Source organism: Trachinotus anak, unplaced genomic scaffold (assembly GCF_046630095.1).
Source record: "Trachinotus anak isolate AG129_WGS33_773 ecotype Australia unplaced genomic scaffold, CSIRO_AGI_Tana_v1 ptg000008l, whole genome shotgun sequence".
Classification (NCBI taxonomy): Eukaryota; Metazoa; Chordata; class Actinopteri; order Carangiformes; family Carangidae; genus Trachinotus; species Trachinotus anak.
The window spans coordinates 26,180,557-26,200,000 of NW_027273859.1; the positions used below are offsets into that span (position 1 = coordinate 26,180,557).

The following is a 19,444-nucleotide window of genomic DNA, read 5'->3' on the forward strand; positions in this document are numbered from 1 at the left end:
GTGTGCACCGTCCAAATGCTGTCACTTTGTCAGTCTGCATTTCAACAACATGTACTACTGTTAATGGACAAAAAAACCCTTCAAGGCTCATAAACGCTGTAAAAAGCCAGCTGCATAATGAGAAGTTAAAGCTTCTCTCCAGACATTTTTTAAACTATATAAAAATATTCTGCGATGATTAATATTTTGTCTAAATGGTTTTCCCACATAAAAAAAAAGGAAAACTGGGCTTGAAAGCTCTCACTTCCTCATTAAGAAATTCTGGATCAGGCCTCACTGCTGCTTGTGCGAGGTTGACAAGTGAAAGAGTTTCATGATGGTTAGAGGAGGAAACATCAGAGACTCAGCCACAGACTTGGGAGTTTTTGAGTCTGTTTGCATCAAATCAAAGACCAGCAGGCGTATCAGAATGATTAGCGTAGTTAGCATCTTTTATCTGTTTATGTTGTTTGTGAGCGTGTAACTGGCAGTGGCTGACACAGTGTTAGTGGTTGTGCTAATGCTAACTCTCGCTCTCTGTACTGACAAGGTTTCAGGTTTATTTAGCCCCGCCCCCTGTCCCCACAAGTTGACAGGATTGGTTCCCAAGGTTATATGATGTATGAATCCCCAGCTGTCTGAATCTGTTTTTTTATTGGTTCCCTGCAGTTAAAGGTGGAGATATTTCACTCAAGATATGTTTTGTATTATATCTTGTTACCTCTTGACAGGCCAGGCTAGCTGTCTCCCCCTGTTTCCAGTCGTTGTGCTAAGCTAAGATGCTGGTCTAATCTAATAAATGGGATGGTCAGACATTAGCCTACAGGGTTAGCGTTAATTCTGAACAAGCAGAATGAGTGAAACTCATTTCACATACAGGCACGTAGGCTACTGTTTGACAAATAAATCAAGTTTGTTAACGGATACAGTCTCTACCACTCGCTCCAGATCAGCTCAGAGCTTCGTTATGGTTATGGTTAGGCTTTCCATGACTTTAATTTGTTGTTACTTGTCGGCTGTTATAAACGCTGTTAAATCAGTTAATTTAAGATAATCATCACTTCAGTGAGTAGAGTCCATACTAAGTGGACCTTCAGATTAGATTATTTTGTCAAGTGACTGTTTCTGTGTCAAGAATGAACTTTCATGTGTCTGTTGACCGACTGTTGACCGACTGCTGACCGTCTGCCCTGAAAATCCTTCAAAATACACGGTTTCCACCCGACAGTGAAGACATGATTACAGGTGAGTGAGGCGATGCAGAAAAAGAATATTCAGGCCAAACAAGTCACTGCTGTAGGAGAGGTGAAGGTTTATTTAATTGACAGAAAGAAATCCTCCAGTGATAAACCGACAGGTAAAAACATCATCACTTTGACTGATGGAGCGTTTTTATTTTCCTCTGCTGTGTGATGCTGCTGGCAAGACCAAAAAACTGGACGTTACCTGGACAATAAGTGGAGGGGGTTTGCTTGAGTGGAAAATGAAAATGTTAAGTCTGTCTTTATTCTGCCGTGTTGTAATGTTCAGACTGCTGCACATGTCACGTAGCACCGAGTTGGCATTTGGGGAACATTGTGGAGACAGAGTGAGTGTCCTGCAGAGTTACAAACAAACTTCCTGCACCTTTCTTCTCACAGCTTTTCATATAAACAGACATTTTCTTCACTCTCTGTCTCTTAGCTCAGATGTAATTAGCTCTGCAGCAGCCAAGCGTGACTGGAGGAACACCCTCCCGGATGGAGAAGAGGTTAGGAACAAACACTACACACATTTCTCAAACTTGTGTTCTGCCTCCTCTTTTCCTGTTACACATTCTTTTGTTAATGTCCAGGTTTCCCATGACTGTTACAAATCAGAAAAGCATTTCTGATTTCACACAGTACAGACAAGAATCCTGGTTTTGTTGCCTGAACAAAACTCAGGGTCAGACAGATCAGACCGAACTGATGGAGCTGTACAGAGCTATTAGTGTGGAAGTTCACAAACGACAAAACCTGTAAGTGACAAGACTGAAGAGCGGGCAGAGAGAGGTTTTAAAGTTCAGAACAGAAGCTTAGTGTTTGTAGATATGAAAAGCAGTTAAACTCTAACAATAAGCTGACTATTGATTAGACAATCAACCAAAAATTGATTGAAAACAAGCAAAAACGATAAATCTTCAGAGGTTCCAGCTTCTTAAATCTGATTTGCTTATTTTTTAATTGTAATTTTATTTGGTAATAATTCCCATATTTTTGTCATCAGTGTTACTCATTTGAATCATTGCATGTGTCTTTATAATGATATAACATGACACGTGGGCAGATATAAGATTTCATCAGGATTTCCTGTCCCCGCTTTGATATGGCAGTTTGCACTCCTCACATATAAAGATCAACTGATAGCAACTGAAGTGACATCATGTTGGCTTTCAATTTCTACCTTGCACTGTGCAGTTTTGTCATGAATGAACTTCCATACAGTCAGAGGCCAGGACTGGTTTTACATTCAAGCAGAGACATTCAGCAACACATAACAGCACAGGTTCTTACACCGGGTATTTAAAATATCCATAGTGGCATTTACATTCTGTCAAAGTCTAGGTTCATCTACAGTACAGAAGCATTGTTGACAAGTTTTCTTACGATTGTTTGTGTGCACGTTACATAATCAGATTCAGTTTGCATTCCAGTGGTTTTCTATGGTCTGAAGGTTCCTGAGTTGAATATTGCTCTTGACACTTGTGCTAGCAGCGAGGAGTAATGAACCGAGAACATCTGAACAGGTCATTAAATATGGTTCTGCTTCATAAAACTTAATCTTTTTTTTTTTTTTTTTTTAATCAAATAATTTTCAGTGATTTCCTACTTGCATTACAGCTCGCTTTATATGTTTTTTTTTTATTTCAGTGAACTTTTGTTTTTTTTTTTTTTCTTCGTAAAATTACATATACCATAATAAATGCTGATAGAGGTTAATAAGCCATAAATATAAGAACAGTTATTATGTTTCTTATGCGAACACATTTTTCATCCAGGAACATCTGTCACTATTTTAACCAGTGGTTCTCCACCTTTTCAAGTTCAATTTAAGAGTGATTTTTTTTTTCTTGTTAGATTTGAATAATTTTGGAGGTAAAATGATCGTGTTGGAAATAATTTGAGCAAAGTGTGAACATTTTTTTCGTGTAGCAGAAATATTCGTATGACCTGTGAGGTTTGACCTGTGACCCCTTGTCCCCCTGGGGCCCCTTCCCACACTAATATAAGCTACAAACCCTGCTGATGTGTAACAGCAGAGAACAGATGATTAAAATGATTTAAAATTGGTTTTGTCAAATAATATTTTAAATTTGTCTTGGTGCCTGGGATTGGAAAAGTACTACTTATTCTACTATATGCAATAATATTTAATTTGGGATTATATACCATCAACATAACAATACAGTGTTGAAGACATTGTTATAGACAATTTGTAAAATGTATTTAACCTTTTAATATTTATAGATATCATATCTGAGAGTGCTTTCAATACAAAGCTTCAGTCCCTAGTGTATTTACATTCAGAGATAGATTATAAATATGTTTCTTTACCCATTGGTGGGTTTTACATATTTAAACATATTAACATGTTTATATATATATATATTCAAAACTCACAAACATCCATATATACAGTGTAGTAAATATTGGATTTACATACAGTAGGTCACATTGTCGTGAATGCGCCGATGTTGATCGTCTGTTTGATTTCAGCAGCTCGACTGAAAAACGGTTTGAGACTCGAGTCAAGCAGCTTTGGAACACGTTGAGATTCCCGAAGACAGAAGAAGTATTGCTTTTTGTTTTATTGACGTTTTCTGAGCGAGCTGGGTGAAACAAAGTCTCGGCTGTGGCCTCTTCCTCTCTTAAGCCCGACCTGGACTTGGCAGAGAGTTGCCCAAGGTGTTTTCTCTTCCATATTGCTTTCAATATTTGCTGCTTTGTCTGATGTGGAAGGAGAAACCCAGGGGAGCAGCGCTGCAGTAATTGAGAGGCGCTGACAGAGTTTAATAAGGGTGAGAGATTAAACTGGAGGTCGAGTCTGTTGCCGAATGTGGTCTCGGTACATCGTCAGGGTCAGAAAAGATCTTGAGGGCCCAGGTGGATGATGATAGGTGTGGCTATAGTCTGCGGCTGGTAATAGGCACTGTCGATGTACAGGCCACCTACAGACAGGAGACATGAGCAACCAGGGTTAACAGGAGCAGAAATCATTAGCAGTTAGTTTAGAGCTGCCCTTTCCTTAACGTTGTAGTGATGAACATGAATGGAGATGGGAAGTGCTTCAACTGAAAGATAATTAGAGAGGAGTTTACGTACTCCATCTTTGCTGTTGTTATTGTAGCTTCTCTCAGAAGGACTAGAATTTCTAGTAGCTCCCAGGTTTCTTAAAGGTCGGTGGGAAATAAGTCGATTCAGTGCAGCCTGTCATATTTATTGACCTCTATCTAGGACAACAGGAACTGCAGCAGCACAAAGGTGTTTCTCTCTGGGGCTGTGAGGAAGTACATGTCCATGCTCACAAGTAGTCAGGATACTCAGGTTACACAGGAAAGCAGACAATGTGTTTACATCTGATCAATAATCAGATTTTCTCTCCATGAATGACTCATCTTAAGTGTATTACTGATGCAATCACTTTTTCACCACGTTGTTTTTAGGTGCTCAGTTCAGATGTTATCTTTCGTTTGACGTCTTGTTTACGCAATGTTTCATAAATCATGTTTCTACAGGAAGCAATCAATAACCCGGGTACCTGAGTGCGTGTGAAGAGCCTGGCGCAGCTGTAACTTCAAGGATAGTTTTGATTTTGTAATAACAACACTGGCTTCACCATAGTTATTAAGATCTGAAAATGTGGTGACATCACCAAAGAGGAGACACAAGAAGACAGACGATTAGAAAGGTTCAAACCAAGTGAATATTTTATGAAGAATATCTAAACCACTGTATTTGGAGGTCAAAACTGACAGTGAGCATCTGAGATGTTGGTGGAAAACTGTGCACAACTACGGTAAATATGTAAGGTCAAAGGTAAGGAATTTGTAAACTGTTTGCAAACTGTTTGTGAATAAGGGTTCACCATCCTGCCCTTGTTTCCTCTTCCAGAGCTGCAGTTTGACTCCGTCCTGTCTAATCGTCTGACTGCTCAGGTTTCTTGACTCGTCTTTCAAATGTCTTCAGGCCTCAACGTTTCACTTGGTGAGTTCAGTGTTATTATAGTTATTGATAGAAATAATGGCCAGCACTATGAAAGTGAGAGTTTCTGATGGGGGTTGGGTTATTGATCAGGAATGAAGCTGATTTACTTTACTATTTAAGGTGAGGGAGTTAATGTCGGTGGTTCAGGCTGTAAATCATAATACAAACATAACTTAATATTCCCCAAATATTGTAAAACAACTTATCCCATAACAGAAAGTAATCAAGGTGAGTAATCTACAGTAGTTTTTACATTACAACTTTTATCATGCAACAAACAGTTTTAACTAATGCAAGGGTTAATTGAATAAATGCGTTGATTAGAAAAAAGCATTAAATTAAGACATTACTTAAACTGAAAACATTACGAACCACAAGTTACTCAGCTGTTGACAAAAATTTCATTTATTTAAAAAGAATATTACCCACAAACAGGTCAAAATAAAATCTCTCGGAAAAGAAAGTATTTTAACTCAACACAAAATGGCTCATACTCAACAGTAAATGTAAACTCGGACATTCAATATCCAAACAAAAGGAAAAGGTCTCTCAGTGCAACCGATTATTGTAAACCTGTTTTTGTTTTTTTGTTTTTTTTAAATTTTCTTTTTAAATTCTTTTTTATTTTAACTTAAAACATCATAAGAAAACAGAGAGAAATTAAGGTACAAAACAATGTTCACATCCATGAGTGACTGTTAAAGGAGTAATTAATGTTTCATCAAAGAAGCTCTTTGATCAATTACATTTATTAGTCTACATGTTATCAGTTTGTGATTTGCATATTTAGTTCCCTACTGGCTGTGGCTGTTTCCTTAGCTCCTTACAGCTGATATTTATTAAGCTCTATATTTGTGTGTTTAAGTTCTCTATAGTGATTGGGTTTCATTTTGCTATGGTGGATTTTGAGTTTGTTTCCTACATGTCTACGGTGAGTTGTTTCTTTAGTTCCCTACAGAGGACGTTTAGTTCCTTACAGTTCCCTAATTTACTATATAGTGCATTTCGTATTCTGTGTATGGTACATGTTTCTTTAGTTCCCTAGAGACCGTTCATTGAATTTGAGTGGATGTTGAGTTGGTGTGCAATGGTTGAGTTCTTTAGTTCCCTAGAGTGGCTGTCCGTTATATAGTTCCCTGTAGGGTTTATTTTGTTGGCCATCAATTCCAAAAGGGGATGTTTGTATCCTTACAGTGGATATTCAATTTCCTCCATTGCATATTTAGTAACTGGTGTGTTTTTATGAGTTCCCTAAAGCTGCTATCTGCCTATCTATCCACTGTGTAGTTCTATGGGATATGTAGTAAGTTCCCTAATAGAGGATGTTTACTTGTTGACGTTCGTAGTGTTTAGTTTCCTACTTTGTATGTTTCAATGGTGTATGGTAGTTTTTTATGTTTAGTAGCTTACTATGGATCTCTTTATGTAATTCCCACAGGTGATGTTAGAGGATGTTCAGTTTTACAGTGAATATTTTAGTTTCTGTACATAGAACGTCCTTAGCTTCTTACAGTATGTAAAACACTTATTGCTACATTATATTTTAGTACAGTGGCTTACAGTGGATTTTTATTTTGTTCCCTACGGGTAATGTTTAGCTCCTTACAGAAGATATTTATTTATTTCTCAACAATGGAGGTGAAGTATTTGTTTTTTTCTAGTTCCCTACATTGGCTGTTTGTTTGTTTCCTTACAATGGATATTTAGCAGGTGCTGTACTTGGTGTTTTGTTTTTGGTGACTTACAGTGGACGTCTCTTCCCTGGAGTTAAGGTTCCAGGGGTTTCCTATTGTAGGTTGTTAATTAGCTCCCTATAGTAAATTTCCACCACCTTGAGCAGATGTTCAGCTTCCTTCTCTGTAACATTTACCTGACCGGTCTTTCACACAGTGCAGCTAACTGAATGCTGAACTCAATTTTTCATTGCATAATGGTTTGACGATCAAAGAGCTTATTTGTCAAAGTAAATAAATAACACTGCTGCAGAACTTTCTAATAGCCAATTTAATCCAGCTGGTTGCTGCTGTAGCCCAGAGGGAACATGGTACACAACAACAGTCACTGAATGGGGGAAACAAAAGTTTGTAAATTTCAGAGTTGGAGTTTAAAGCTTGTGTCGTGAACACACAGTCAGGATATTCCTTTAACAAGTAATTTCCTGTGAGATGGGTGAGAGTCCTAATAGGGGTAGAGGTTGGTGACAGGGTATGCTGTGGGGACTCTGATGACTGGGACAACTACTGAGGGCATTCTGGAGGGAAAACCTGAAGAAGAGCAAAGGAAAAGGAAAAGGAAAAGAAACTCATATGTTTGGATGTGTTGATGAAGATTTAATGGATGGATTATTGATCAGTTAAAGTGACCATGATCTTACCGTAGGCAGGGAGGGTGCCTGCAGGGCTGTAACCATAAGGAGCACCAAAACCTGTGAGACAAACACAAAGCATGTTACAGTATGATTGCTGCACAGAATACATAAACTGGACTGATATGTTGAATCAGATCATCCACAGCTTCAGCAATTAGTCTATTGTGAAAATTAACCTGCAACTCTGCTAATTCAACAATAATTTTTTAAGCAAACATGTCATACACTTGCTGCTTCCAGCTTCTCCAGTTTGGAATCTTTGCTTGTTGTGCATTTTGATTGATAAATATCTTAAATGATTATTGGAGTTGGCCTCACAGTGCTAACAGAAACCACAGTTAATAACCTGTCCAGGACCAGGTGAGAACAGGTTTACACTTGAGACACAAAATTGTTTAACTCAACCCTTAGACTACTCACCCAACCAAAACTAACCAATTAAAGTTATAACGCTGCCCTGAGCCTTCAGATAATGAACCCTGCCCATTTTGGAGGAAAGAGAAATTTATTGATTGCTGACACCACAACAAAAGAACCTGACAACAAAAGTGTAAATTTACCAGTTAATCTCCCTTTTTACCAAGATAAAACTACAGGTTACTACACAACTGTCAGCTGAGCCTGTATAAGCATTTATAGAATTAAACTTTTTTTTTTTTTCAATAAAAGTGGAATTTTGCTTATGAATAACAAAAAACAGGCTTCATCAAACTTTTCTGATGTGATATTGCAGCTGCTGAAGCAGATGTGTCCTGGAAGTTTGTCTCTCGCTCTGTGACTCACCTGGGGGGATGTATCCATGTGTGGGTGGGGTGCTGATGTAGGGAGCTCTGGGGATGACAGGGACCCGTGGAGGTCTGGCAGCGAGGGCTGGGAGGGTCAGCACGGAGGCCATGGGTCGCTTTGGCTACACAAACACCAACAGGTAAGCACGAGCACGGTATATGATGTATCATTTCAGGCTCACAACAGGAGCGGTTTTCACTCACCGGAGGATTGGGTCGTTTCTTCTTGTTGGTCGTAGATTTGGAGCCGGAGAACAGGCTGTTCAGGGCGGCCAGTGCGGCGCTGGCTTTGGCTACTTTCTTATTGGGACCCGTCCCCCGAAAAACCTGCTTGTCCACCTCCACCTGTCACACCACACCAAGATATTAGGTCTTCTCATTAAGGACATTAGTGGCTATAAAAGACATCTGTGGCATTAGTCCAACTGAGAAACAAAAACAGCGTCAGATTACACAATATTTTTGTCATTCAGGATGTGAGAGTAGGGTTATCAGGCTAATGTTGTGTAGTTAAATACCGGCATAAAACCTTTGGATAAAAATACGAAACATTTGCTGGTCAAAGCCTTTTACATTTAAAAGGTCCCCTATAATCTAAAGGCAGATGTCCATGTGTTGTTTGATTATAAAGCAGGTCTAGGTTCTATATTAATACTGTGAAAGTATCAAAGCCTCATTCTACAGAGAAATGCACACAGCCTGTATTCAGAAACTGAGCCTTAAAACCAGCCGTCAGGACTTCTGTAACTTTGTTATGTCACAACAAAGCAGTCACCAAATGTTAGAGGCACTACTCAGCACTGCAGACCATCCTGGCACAGGAACGAGGTCCTGAAGTCCTTTAAAATTACTATTGTTTTTGGTTCTTAAAACCACAAACATATCTTCTTATAGATATCAACACTTCAAATAAAACAGTGTGTAAAATATGGGACCTTTAAAGATTTCCTTTTTTTCTTTTCAGCTTTTCATGTTATTGTAAATAAAGTATTTTAACTTCTTTGTGCCAAATGGTTTTTCCAGGGAAAGAGCTGCCACACACTAAGTGATTATTAGACAAAGCATGCAGCTCAGTTCATGACACCACTGTGAAAATTAGCCTTAAAAACCAAATAAACTACAGTGATTCAGGCTGATTTTAAGGGATGAAATTTGTTTCATGTTGTGCCGTCTTCTCTGGCATTCATGAGACGTGTGAAGACGTTTTGAAATGCAGGAAGCAAAGAGGTGCTGAACATCAAACACGTTCCCTTGCTCATCAATCTCTAATAAGACCCTCTGAAAGGAAGACAGGAAATCTATGAAACGCAGTAGCGAGTGAGCATGTGTGTGTGTGTGTGGGTGTGTTCTTGTACCTCTATGATAAAGCGCTTGTCGTAGCTGCTGCCGCTCTCTGATATCAGCTCGTATTTGAGGCCGCGGCGTTTCTCGTTCAGCTCCATCACTGGGTTTTTACCTCCTGCTGTCAGGATCGGACCTGGAGGTCTGGACTGCAGACAGACAGACAGACAGACAGACAGACAGACAGACAGACAGACAGACAGACAGACGGGTCTTACATCCTCTGGTCAATACAGGTTTAGAGTTTTTCTTTATCCTCTGTACAATAACTGCTCTTAATTCTAATGCAGATAAACCTCTTGACCTCTTGGTTCCTTTTTTGATTTCATTATTCTTGTCTTTAAATTTATCTTTCCAGTTGTGTGGACAGGACCAGTGTGCAGCCATGTTGCTTCGTGTCTCGTTCAGTCTGGGCGTCCTGCTCCTGTAGGAGGGTTTGGGACCTTTAACATGTCTGAGTCCAGTGGCCTGTGATTAGTGAGGAATCTCCATTTCATCACAAGTTGGCACAAAAGGCCACTGTCTGTGCATCCGTCTAAACCTCGTGTGTACTCGTTCATAATCCCAGTGTTTTTGTGTGTGTGTGTGTGTGTGTGTGTGTGTGTGTGTGTGTGTGTGTGTGTGTGTGTGTGTGTGTGTGTGTGTTCCCCACCTCCTGTGCATCTGTGGAGGAGGTGATGGAGGTGGAGCTGGAGCTGGTGGACATCCTGTCGTTCTTGCCTTCGCCATCTGACTTCTCGTCGGCGCTCAGCGAGTCCACGTCTCCATCACTGCTGAGCACGTAGCCCAGAGCCTGCAGCGCCTGAGGTGGGAACAACACGTCCGGGACAAGATCACAAAACACACACAGACAGACAAAATGTCATTACCTTAGAAAAACAACAGTTTGGTTTGTTCTGCATTCAGGTTGACTTTCACCTGATCAGAAGACTAACTGATAAATGCTCTCTGTCCTGACACACAGGAAGTGAATCACACTGTCACATCCATAATGTATCACTGAGCCGTCCATGAGCAAGGCACTCAACCACCTAACTGCTGCTGTAGTGAGACAGCGAAGTGGCCATCACCATCACCATCATCATCATCATCATCATCATCATCGTCATCAACAACATCATCAACAACAACAACAACAACAACAACAACAACACAAAGACTGGCTGTACTGGACGTGTGAATGTGTGACTGAAGGAAAAAATGTGTGTGAAACAAAGTGTGAGCAGTCGAACTTCAATAAAAGCTTTGTCACAAAACGAGCACTTTCTGTTCTGCCATCGATTTAACACAGTTCCGCTGTTTGTGTGTCTGAGTTCGTGCTCAGCTCTTTAAATGTCGCCTCGGCAGACGGCTCAGAGAGGAACGGTGCTGGTTTCGCTCCCTTCACTTACAGCCTTATATTCCACCAGTAACTGAGTCTGACCCAACAACAGGTTCACACTCTCTAGTTGTAAATCATTGTCTTTTCAGGGGCTGCGACAAATCAATATTTTAATTACCAGTTAATCTGCAGATTTGGTCTAAAAATAGTAAACCAAGCATTTTTCATAATTATTTCTTGACAAATGACTGAAATGAAACATTGGTTATTAAAATAAAATCATAGATAAACTGATATATTGACTATTAGTTTCAGATTTAGTGATAACGGGCAGAGTAACTTTGAAGACCTATTAGAGAATGATGATTTAATCTGTTTATTTACAGATTATTATAAATGGATCCAGCAGTGAAGATTTCATCCTGGTCTGGCTTTTCAGAGTGGGTGCTGATCTAAGGATGAATTGTGACACCAACTAAATGAGACTGAAGGTGGAGGATGAATGAAAGAGAGGAACTTGGATTTTCTCCTAAATAATTTGATTTTCTTGGTTGAACATTTTATTCATAAATGTAAACATTAAATGTTTTATTAAAGGATTTAAGTCATTAATAAACATATGGAAGATTGAACTAAATCTATTTGCAAAATCTCTTCAAAGTATGAAGGACAGAAATAAAACATTCACGTTCAGTTGTACCGATGTCTAATGTTTGAGTGTTGTGTGTTTTCTTTTTGCTCGTCTGTTCTTGTTTTCTCTCTCTTTCATGCCGCACACAGAAAATATAGAATTGAGTTTGTCTTTCAGGTTTGTGCTTGAATTTTGTACACTACATAAATAAATCAAAAATAAACCACCACAGACTTAAAGCACTTACTAAATGTCTCAGTTAGACGTGTCATATTTACTCAGAGATCCCATCCAATCACATGTGTTCTAACAGAAGCTCAGTGTGTGAGTGACGGACGAGTGTTTGAGGGTTCATGTGACACTGTACAGATCGGGAACAATTTTCTCGATGAGATATTCACACATCCAAATGTCTCAGACTGAGGTGTGCTGGAAAGTGTCACGTCAGTCTTGAAAAGAAGAAAATCCCAGTATCAGTATCACTTATTGATCTTCCTAACGCTTCAGTATCAAAATGTTCGGATGATCAATAAACAAGAAGGCTCATTTTCATCTGTCACTGCTTTTGTTTCTCTTTTTTGCATTTGTTAGAAGACGTTCTGCACTACAGTAGTAGTATAACATGAATCTACATATTTTTATACAGTTTTGTACTAATGAATAAAGTTTGAAATGATGTAACGCCTGTGCTGTCGGAGGTCAGTCAGATTTCAAGGAATCTTTTCACGTCGTTTCATGCAACACTTTCTGCTCTGAAAATACCTTGAGGGCGACTTGGAGCTTGGCGGTTCTCTTGGAGTTCCCGGTGGCCTGGTAGGTGGTTCCCTGGATCTCCACAGACATGGTGAAGACCGGAGCATGGACCGGGCCGGACTGGGACAGTAGGCGGTACTGAAGACCTGGGTGGATCTGGTTCAGGCGCATCAGAGCGTTCATGGGGTGGTTTGGATCCGTCATCCTCCAGTCCAGGACTAAAGGAAGAGAAACAGCTTAGCTGGGCGTCAATCTTCATGATTTCTTAGCATTTATATTGACTTGATATCAACTTTAGCTGCTAAATGCTCCACTATGTTCACCAGCTGCTCTGTGAAACAGTTTATACAAAAACATTGATTATCACCACTTCATTTAATCTCATCAGTTCATCCATCACTACTTTGTTGTCAGTTTAGATCATAATACACGTTGGAGCAGGTCACAGACACTGAGGTCATCAGAGATGATCAGTGTGTTGTGTGTTGTTACAAATGTGACAAAGAGGCCATTTTCCTGACAGATTAATGGCTGAACAACAACAGATTTGGCAACAAAAACATGAAATGTGAATTCTGTTCCATCAAATTAAAAAAAAGAAATAAATAAAGTTGAGTGTCTATTTTAGTTGTAATTATGTTTCCTATAATATTTCCTACAATAGATTTGTGGGTAGAAATTGGCTCAAAACACAAACAAGTTTCAACAGTTTACACCACAGCTAAATATTTTACAAACGATGACACTGGCGCTGTGGTGGTGGAGGAGGAAATATTTAAGTCTTTATTTAACCTAAAGTACCAGTACAACAATGTACTAAGACTCTATTGCATTAAAATTCCTACTTAAATAAAATACAATGATATTCTCAGCTAAATGTACTTAAAATATCAAAATAAAAGTAGCAGTTGTGCAGTAAAATGTGTCACTGATAAGCAGTATTTGACTGTTGAAGCTGCTCGAGGTGGAGCAAGTTTTAATTACTTTATCTACAGTCATAGAGTTTAGTCCAGTGGTTCCCAGCCTTGGATTCTCAACTTTATAAAACAATTTGGATTAATTTGTCTTTTTTGTCAAATATTAGTTAAATTTACCCAAAGCAGACACAGTTTTTGTGTCAAAAGCCAGTTTCTGAATCACTGCTTTATCTTTATTAATGTGTATTAACTGTTATTATACTATAAATTAACTCATTACCACACAGTAAAAAGTACACTATTTTTTATATAACTCACTTGTCTCAAGGCTTCAAGTTATGTATAATTGAGGCCGTAGCCACTTTGAGTGACAGGTGGGTAAGTGTATGCTCAGCTCCATGTGCCCCACCTCTTTGCATTTTTGGATCAGCTGGGCGGATTCAGGCACGAGGAGACCGGCCCCGTCTGAGCCTCAGAAAACTATGAGTCAAGTCATGGAGGCTACGTCCATCTTTATTTACAGTCTATGACTGAAATGTGCAAAACCTCTGGTACATACCTTTGAATTTTAAGAAACACAGGTTTTATTGTTACACATTTTTCTCAGCGTTTCCTCCAGGATGTGATAACAAACCTCCGACAAAGGAGACATCGGTGCTTTAAACCTGCCTGGGTGCTTGTGCACAGACTGTTGATGCTCAATTTTCCGCCAATAAAATAAAAGTGATAAGTAATAAGAGCAAGCGCTGACTCCACTCATGAACACAGGAGCAGGAAGTCTCAGAAGCTGTTTCATTGGCCGAGCTCCCTCGCTGCTAATGGGCAGTAGATGGGGCTGAGCTGACAGCGGTCCTGGTGTTACACTGACGACACACTGAGTCAGAGCCTCTTCACACCTACACACTGACGAGAGATGAGGAGAGCTCTCCGCTTCCCCAGAGCCTCTGAGCAGTAATGTCTCACAGATGAATTGAAAATGAAACCGTGACACTAGGTGACATCAATTATAACAAACCTGCTGTCTCCATAATAAAGCCTCTCTCTCTGCTTTAAGTCCAACTCTGTCAGCCGCTTTGAAGCTGCAGAGAATTGGCTTCATTTTGTTTGGCCTGTAAACGCATTAAAATCAGTCCTGACCATTAATGTTTCTGTAGACTCAAGAAATAAGACTTAGACTGAACTTGATAAACTTTTTAGATACTTTATTTCTCTGATTTCACAATGTCTTCCGGACCTGTTCTTATTTACAATATATAACATGAGAATGTTAAAGACATTGGACATCAAAATCATGTGTACAACATATCATATTGTGCCAACAGGACTGCAGTGGCTCGTAGTGCGCGGCGACACGATTACCTTCATACTTTCCTGATTCACTCTGTGAATATGTTGTGTACTCGTGCACGAGACGCTCTGTTGACTGAGCCTTTAACAAAAGATCATGACTCTGAGTCTGACACAGACTGAAGATACAGTCGTCATATTTGATCTCTTTTAGGTTCAAGTCTTTGTGTTGCACTGATGTGTGTGGGAGAAACACAAAATACTCTAATGTGGTGCTTTCCTGGCTTCAGCTGAAGGTTTCTGAGTTCAGTCTGAACAGTTTAGTGACCTCTGAGTCCTGCCAACATGAGAATGTCTGCTAGTTCTGTGGGGTGGAGAGAGACAGGCCATCGGCTAAAGACTGTAACAGCTGATTCACACAGAGAGATTGTAAAAGCTGAAATAATTTAAAGCTACTCTGCAGATACAGCAGACACAGTGACAGTAGGGCTGAGCATTCATTCAGTATTAATGTTGACATTATTATTAAAAAATTCTCATATTGAGATATGGTTCACAACTGTCATGTCTACGTTTAATGATTTTTATGCCTCTGCGCTGGCGACAGCCAGAGCCTGAGGCGTTATGTTCTCGGGTTGGAAACTTCTTGGTCAAAGGTCACTGTGACCTCACAAAACACAGTTTTGGCCTCGTAAATGTGATTTTCTCAGTAATGCATTGACAGAATTTCTTTAGATTTGGTGCAAACACTCGGACTCAAGGATGAACTGATTAGTTGGCCAAAGGCCAAAGGTCAAAGGTCAAGGCTACTGTGACCTCACAAAACACATTTTTGGCCGTAACTCATAAATCCATAGACTAAATATGACACAATTTAACTCCAGTGTCTTTAGGGATAAAATTAAGTGATGACATTTCATGACCTAATGGTCAAAGGTCGACTTCACTGTGACATCATAATGTTCTGCTAAAACACTTCTGGCCATTCTTCAGTGCTGTGAATCAGGAAGAAGAGATTGTGACCATAGTTCTTGAAACTTGCAGCTGGTTGGTGGAGGGATACAACCACCAAGCAGTAATTCTAATTTTCTCTTAAAAATCTGTCACAGCTTAAGGTGAGAAGGTTCTTCTTTTTCTTAAATGATGGGGTTTTGTTTTGGGAAACTGGATGATGAGAAGAATACACCCAAATACTTGGGCTAATTCTGAATAATTGAGAAATACTGAGATAGTCATTAAAATATTGTGTCCATACGGCCACTCTTCGATGTCAGGCTTCGTAGAGCTGGTGCCACTTGGAGAACACTTCAGGCTTGTAAATCATCCAGCACCTTCTGCACACACTTGTCTTTTGTCCTACAGTCACTGAGTGTAATGACTGTGAGGTTCTGACAGGCACTTAAGACTCAAGTGTGGTTCAGTATGAATATGGATGGAGACGCAGCGTAAGATGAATGTGAAGGTGCTGATGGACAAGTGCTGGGAGGGAGAGAGGGGGAGGTGTTAATGTGCTGTGTGTGTGTGTGTGTGTGTGTGTGTGTGTGTGTGTGTGTGTGTGTGTGTGTGTGTGTGTGTGTGTGTGTGTGGCGGGAGGCAGTGAGATAACTGTGTGGCAGCAGCCTGCAGTATTAATCCCTCTCTATCTCTGCCTCTCTCCTTTGAACTGGAAGCAGATGAGAGTTGCCGGAGACGATCGTACCAGTGAGGGACAATTTAATTACTGTGACATCGACAGACAGGAGTGAGAGAAAGGGGAGGAGAGGGAGATGGGGGCTGGGGTGGGTGGCTACAGTCATCGGAGGAAGGACTGCTTAGTTGTATTTTAGGACATTTTCAAACCTGTGTCTTTAAGTCCGGTCGACTCAGACTCTGGTCCGTTTCTCCCCTTGGTAAGATTTGTTTTGTCTTGGTCTGGTTTGTGCTGGGGATCTGACCGACCTATAAGGTGTACTCTGCAGGTTTAACCTGAACAGGTCCTGTAGCCAGATGTGTTTTTCATACTGAGATATCTAACATTAGGTTGCGCCGACAAAAAGCCAGGGGAACATATCAAAGACTAAACCTCCCTGAATGAATGTAACACAAATACCTGATAATCACTGGTTGATGACTGATGATCAACAAAGCATAAATTTGAACAGCAAGAAGCAAAACAGTGCGACAGCACTTCACGTCGAGTTTCCCTTGTTGAAATTTTTGTGATTTCAGATGCTCAAATATTTATTTCCTCAATTCCTTTGATAAATTCTTCAACTTCTCTGGCTGGAAGATACAGCTGCAGGATGTCAGAGTCACTGGTGATATGACGAAGATGTTTCTTCTTATCTAAATCTGAACCAAACCTGATCCCCAACAGCAACCAGTCGTCTCATTAGATGCTAAATCTGACTCCAACCCAACTCTGACCAGTTAGCTCTGCTACACCCAACCGTGACCTCACCCTAACCACAGAGGGGGCCACTACAGGAAACACTATTCGATGGGAGAAGTTCAGCAAGTTCAGCTTCAGTGAGCACGATGTGGACTGCACCAAAGCATTCTGGGTACGACCGTTGACTCTCCAGTCAGATGCTGACTGACCCCCTCCCCAATGATTGGACCGAACGCTCTCATGCATCTTTTGCACTTTGCATTTTTAATTCCTTTCTGTGCAAAAAAGAAGCCGAACTGAAGTGGAGGAGGAAAACAACAACTGATTTGGAGCTAATGAACCACAGATTTATTGCTGAGATGGAAGCTTAGCGAAAGTTCAGTCAGGAGGACCATCTCTTTGTGCATGTCTTCTAAATCACAAACACTGAAAAATGAAAAGTAAAAGAGGGTTGTGTTGCTTTTACAAAATCATGTGACATTACTAGATGTACTTTCTGCAAAATATATCAGCAAAACAGCACAGTAGAGGGTCCACACAACACTGACACAAATCCTGACAGCACCCTAGGATAGGTCAGCCAAGACACATGACAATTTCAGGAAATGAACTTTTGAAATCAGGGTGAGCTCACATGGCACCAACACAGTCACTAATGACTCTTCCCCACTTCACAAAGGGCTACTGCTGATTGATGGGAATCTACATCTAAATCTGAGAGGAAAATGTCAGTGAATCCTGCGCTCCTCACGGTTTTGTGGCATGTTGCATGACAGGAAATGAAAAGTACAAATATAGCCTTCCTCAGCCACATGAAGGTGGGGCTGCTGCACTGCTACTCCCTGCACGTATACATTATACTAACACAAAGACAGCAGAGACAGCAACCTTCAGTACAGCTTGGATAAGAGAAATCAAGTCTTTATGAAAATCCTCCTCTGATTCCTGGGTCCAGTGGAGCAGAGGTCATGTTGGTTATGAAACGGTCTGATGTTTCTGATGATCTCTTGACCCTCTCTCTTTTCTCTTGTTTAACTGCTAGTCAACACGCACGGCTGCAGAAGAGCTGAATAAACACTGAAAGCTTCAAGGTTATGGATGAAATGAAATTTTAATGTGCAGTTGGTCTGAACTACAGAGCTCTCTATGTAGCACTCAAGTGTCTCTACAGTGCAGCAACTTGAAAGACTTTGTTCATAATCAGCTGATGATAATGGAAATTGATGATGCTGATGATGATGATGGACACTCAGTTTTGCTGACTTGAAGGGAAAAGATGGCTGTGTGTGCAGGAGAATGAAAGTTTGCTGGTCATCTAATGGCGTACAATCAATGTTTCCACATCAATAACTGTACTTCCCTGTATATAATAATGCTGAAACGCTGCTGATGCAACCTTTGAATTCAGCTCTGGCGTCTAAGAGAACTTTGAAACAAAGTGTTGCTCATTTACACTTTTTACCTGCACATCACCATCAAAGCTCACTGGGTAAATACACCAATATGAACCTGCTTCAGTGTTTTCTTATCTATAACAACACCTGCAGCTTGTCCCTGATTATATACAGTTACCATACAGTACTGCACATTAATTATATCACTATATACTATAGTATACTATATACCATATTTCTACTATATTGTTTCTCTCTTATGTATTATCATATTATAAGCTAAATCATGCTGTTCTCTTCGATTTCTCTTATATAAATACTTCATAGTATTGTATTATAATATAATTTTATATATAACTGTATAGCTTTATTATATTATTATGTATATTTTACTTATTATTCATGTGTATACTGTAAAGAGTTCACATATCAGGTGCACTACTAAACTATTTTCTTTGTATTTGCACAGTTGTTAGATATATTCTAAGACAGGATTTTTTCAAAGTCCGACACTGAAAAAAACGATGTACATAAACAAGAGAGAAGTGCTCGTGTGCGACCCCTGTCAACAGTGGGTCAATCCACCATCCAATTTTAGTAAAGAGACACCATTAAAAGTATGATGAATTAGCTATTAGCACTTCCTGTTAGCAGCATGCTCATGGACGGACAGAAAACATCCTTAGTTCAGGTTTATTGTGATACTGAAGACAACTTAAAAATGTGATGATTCTCAGGCAGGTTCTGGAGTTATAGGTTGTGTCTTTTTCAGTGATTTCTAAGCAGAGTTATTCACAATGGACATCTGAGATAATCATATTCTCAGACACTGTAAGTGCTACTGAATCTAAAAACATGCGTCTGTGCGACATGATTTCATTAGACTAAGCTCTAAAGCTGAGTGGGTTGGTAAATGGGACAAATCTGCAGACAAACAATAACTGACTTCCTGTTGTTGGTGGAGCACTGACATGCACCTCTGCTTTAACCTGACACAGTATCACTTCCTCAGTGTCTTTAATTTCTTATATCTTATTTCATTTCAGTTTTTGTTCCTCTGTGCTGTTCTGAC

General features: G+C 39.9%; 1 protein-coding gene and 1 long non-coding RNA gene across 14 annotated transcripts in view; one reads left to right on the forward strand and one right to left on the reverse strand.

The window, feature by feature from the left end:
- LOC139624603 (uncharacterized) overlaps positions 1 to 10,957 on the forward strand; it is a 55,756-nt gene extending 44,799 nt beyond the window's left edge. For 3 of the 11 annotated variants that reach the window (XR_011691687.1, XR_011691685.1, XR_011691682.1), the window contains 5 exons: positions 1,510 to 1,729; positions 4,736 to 5,016; positions 5,112 to 5,204; positions 8,306 to 8,497; positions 10,370 to 10,957. This is a non-coding gene — a long non-coding RNA (uncharacterized lncRNA). Of the gene's footprint in view, positions 1 to 302; positions 1,225 to 1,451; positions 1,730 to 4,735; positions 5,017 to 5,111; positions 5,205 to 8,305; positions 8,498 to 10,369 lie in introns of those variants that run through there. The other 8 variants (XR_011691689.1, XR_011691692.1, XR_011691688.1 and 5 more) reach the window with 8 other exon arrangements.
- Positions 1,272 to 19,444, reverse strand: part of LOC139624601 (spermatid perinuclear RNA-binding protein-like) — a 75,749-nt gene continuing 57,576 nt past the window's right edge. For 2 of the 3 annotated variants that reach the window (XM_071483858.1, XM_071483859.1), the window contains 7 exons: positions 12,413 to 12,621; positions 10,351 to 10,500; positions 9,713 to 9,847; positions 8,562 to 8,702; positions 8,356 to 8,479; positions 7,579 to 7,629; positions 1,272 to 4,168 (listed from right to left, as the gene is read on the reverse strand). In XM_071483858.1, the coding sequence (XP_071339959.1) occupies positions 4,080 to 4,168; positions 7,579 to 7,629; positions 8,356 to 8,479; positions 8,562 to 8,702; positions 9,713 to 9,847; positions 10,351 to 10,500; positions 12,413 to 12,621 (899 nt within the window). In that variant the 3' untranslated portion in view covers positions 1,272 to 4,079. Of the gene's footprint in view, positions 4,169 to 5,780; positions 7,469 to 7,578; positions 7,630 to 8,355; positions 8,480 to 8,561; positions 8,703 to 9,712; positions 9,848 to 10,350; positions 10,501 to 12,412; positions 12,622 to 19,444 lie in introns of those variants that run through there. The other variant, XM_071483860.1, reaches the window with a different exon arrangement.